This window comes from Pteropus vampyrus, unplaced genomic scaffold (assembly GCF_000151845.1).
Source record: "Pteropus vampyrus isolate Shadow unplaced genomic scaffold, Pvam_2.0 Scaffold20, whole genome shotgun sequence".
Taxonomy (NCBI): Eukaryota; Metazoa; Chordata; class Mammalia; order Chiroptera; family Pteropodidae; genus Pteropus; species Pteropus vampyrus.
This window is the reverse complement of record NW_011888801.1, coordinates 6,337,106-6,339,459: the sequence shown is the minus strand read 5'-3', so window position 1 is coordinate 6,339,459 and position 2,354 is coordinate 6,337,106. Positions and strand designations below refer to the sequence as shown.

General features: G+C 49.6%; 1 protein-coding gene across 1 annotated transcript in view; it reads right to left on the bottom strand.

Annotated features, from left to right (window-relative positions):
- Positions 1-6: 6 nt before the first annotated feature.
- PPIF (peptidylprolyl isomerase F) overlaps positions 7-2,354 on the bottom strand; it is a 7,175-nt gene continuing 4,827 nt past the window's right edge. The window contains exons 4-5 of the mRNA XM_011355449.2: positions 1,983-2,106; positions 7-672 (exon numbers count right to left, since the gene is read on the bottom strand). Of these exons, the coding sequence (XP_011353751.1) occupies positions 537-672; positions 1,983-2,106 (260 nt within the window). The 3' untranslated portion in view covers positions 7-536. The remainder of the gene's footprint in view (positions 673-1,982; positions 2,107-2,354) is intronic.

The window sequence follows — 2,354 nt, the reverse complement described above, 5'->3', positions numbered from 1 at the left end:
TTTCCAGAGGCCATGCTCTGGAGTTCTGTGGCCTGGGCCAACAACTTAGGTCAGACCACAGCATGGGATAGTGTCACAGCTTCGTCTCCAGGCAAACTTGTTAATTAAATTATTCTAATTAGAAAGACACCATTAAACAGACACAAAACAGCATTTTTTGCAGCAACTGGCTTTCCTAGTTGGTCAAGGACAAGGCAGGAACCTGCACTGGATGCTAACCCATCACCACCCCCCAATGTCCAAGGCATAGGCGAACTTGGGCTGAATGATCACAACTGATGCGTGATGAGGAGTAGTGACTTGATGTCCACGACAGGGGTCCAGAAACAGGGTCATGAGGAAAGGCGGGCCCGCGGAACAGGCTGGTGGGTACTGAGGAGGTCTGACATTCCTGAGAGGGCTTTCTCGAGCACATGGCCACGGTGGAGCAAGCACAGGCAACTCGATGGGGCAATTTGCTGGGAGCCCAAAGCAGCCACCTAGGTGAGTCGACACATGTGCAGCTGATGCCAGCCTAGTACGCTGGCCGCAGGGGGTTAGTTCAACTGGCCGCAGTCTGTGATGACAATCTTCTTAGATGTCTTCCCATTCTTGGAGCCAAAAGATTCTATTTTCTTCACAACATCCATGCCTTCTTTGACATGGCCAAACACCACATGTTTGCCATCCAACCTGTGAGAACAGGTGAGCCAGGTAAACAGAAACAAGAGTAGTGCAATGTCAACCAATGTCATGGTCACTTGCTCACGGAAATGCCCACCAAAAACAGCAATTCTGAAAGGAACTCACACTGAAAAGCTCGATCCACTCCCCAAAGCTCCCGATATCAAGCCTTGCTGAAGTCCCCAAAATACTCATGAGGATGCCTCCTTTGAGGCATATTCTGCCTCTCCCTCACTGTGCGACTCTGCCTAGTAACCTCATCTACAAAAGTGAGTTATTCTTGTTCTGCTCAGGTTGATAATAGGATATTGAACTACACTGAAGAAAAAAAAGGTCCATATAAATGGAACTATTTTAACAGTCATGAATTATGAGGTGAGGGCCAAGATAATAAGGGTGGTGAAACTATGTAAGTCTGGATCAGTTCTCAACTTGAGTTCCAAGAATCTAAAATGCAGCTTAGCACAGTGCCAGCAAGGCCAAGACTGGTTATAGCCAAGGGAAGAACTGCAGGATCTATTAGGGGTAAAGAGCGGGCAGAGCCAGCAACGACCTGCCCAACCCCGACATCCATGTTCCTTCTGGCTTGGAGGCTAGAGATGGCTAGTGTCCACCTACCACCCGGGTTTCCCTAAAGTCCTAAGAAATGAGCCTTAAGTCTTAGCTCCTAGCCAGCTGTTGTCCCCTCAACCCCAGATGTTCCAGGGCTGGGACCCGAGGGACTTTGGGCAGAGAAACTTATCCCTTAGTGGAATATTTATCAGGGAAGACATCCCTAAAACCCATGGGCATGTGGGAAAGAGGTCTTTAAGGGCTGGTGGCTAGCTGCAGGCCTATGCTAATGCCTGATGAAAACTCTGGTGTGACATCCAAATGTCTACCACAGCGTTTCCCAAGGTGCATTCTGTGGTTGAGATAAGCCTGGGGAACAACAGGTTAAACCAGGCAAACGGGCTTCTACTACAGGCCATCTTGAGGACTGGTATGTCCGGCAGCATTTCCCAAAGGTAGTGAGTGAGTGAGTGAGTGAGTGAGTGAGTGTGAGTGTGTGTGTGTGTGTGTGTGTGCGCACGCAGAACACACTGAGAAAATTCCAGCTAACAGCAACAACAGGAAGCCTAATTAAGACAGAGCAGCAAGAACAACCCACAGTTCTCTCAGTCCTTTCAGGAACTTTCTCTCATATAGACATGCAGGCCTGGTGAGGGCTACAGTTCTAGAGCAGACAGTCTAGCCACAAACTACCTTTCCCTGAAAGCACACAAGCCCTCCTCCAGCTAAACACGTAGAGGCCCAGGATCCAGAAGCGGGGAACTCACCAGTCTGTCTTTATGGTGCAAATGAAGAACTGGGAGCCATTGGTGTTTGGGCCTGCATTTGCCATGGACAGGACACCTATAAAGACAAGCAGGAGTGAGCCACGCTGACCCAGGAGGCATCTCACTCAAAAGAGCAGATGGCTCAAACTGCATCAAGGACATTTGAATCTGAAGATCCTAGAGCTCAGGAGAGAACCAGGGCCCAGCGGACGAGCAGTTTCCCAGGGTGTGTCCTCCGGAGCCACAGCAGGAAAGGGCCTTGTGGAAGCTCTTGCGGTAGAGCCGGAGTGGGACCCTGAGCACTAACTCTAGACTTTTCCACATTGTACCTTGGGTCTTAAATGTGACACAATGCTGGGGTTTTGCTTAAAG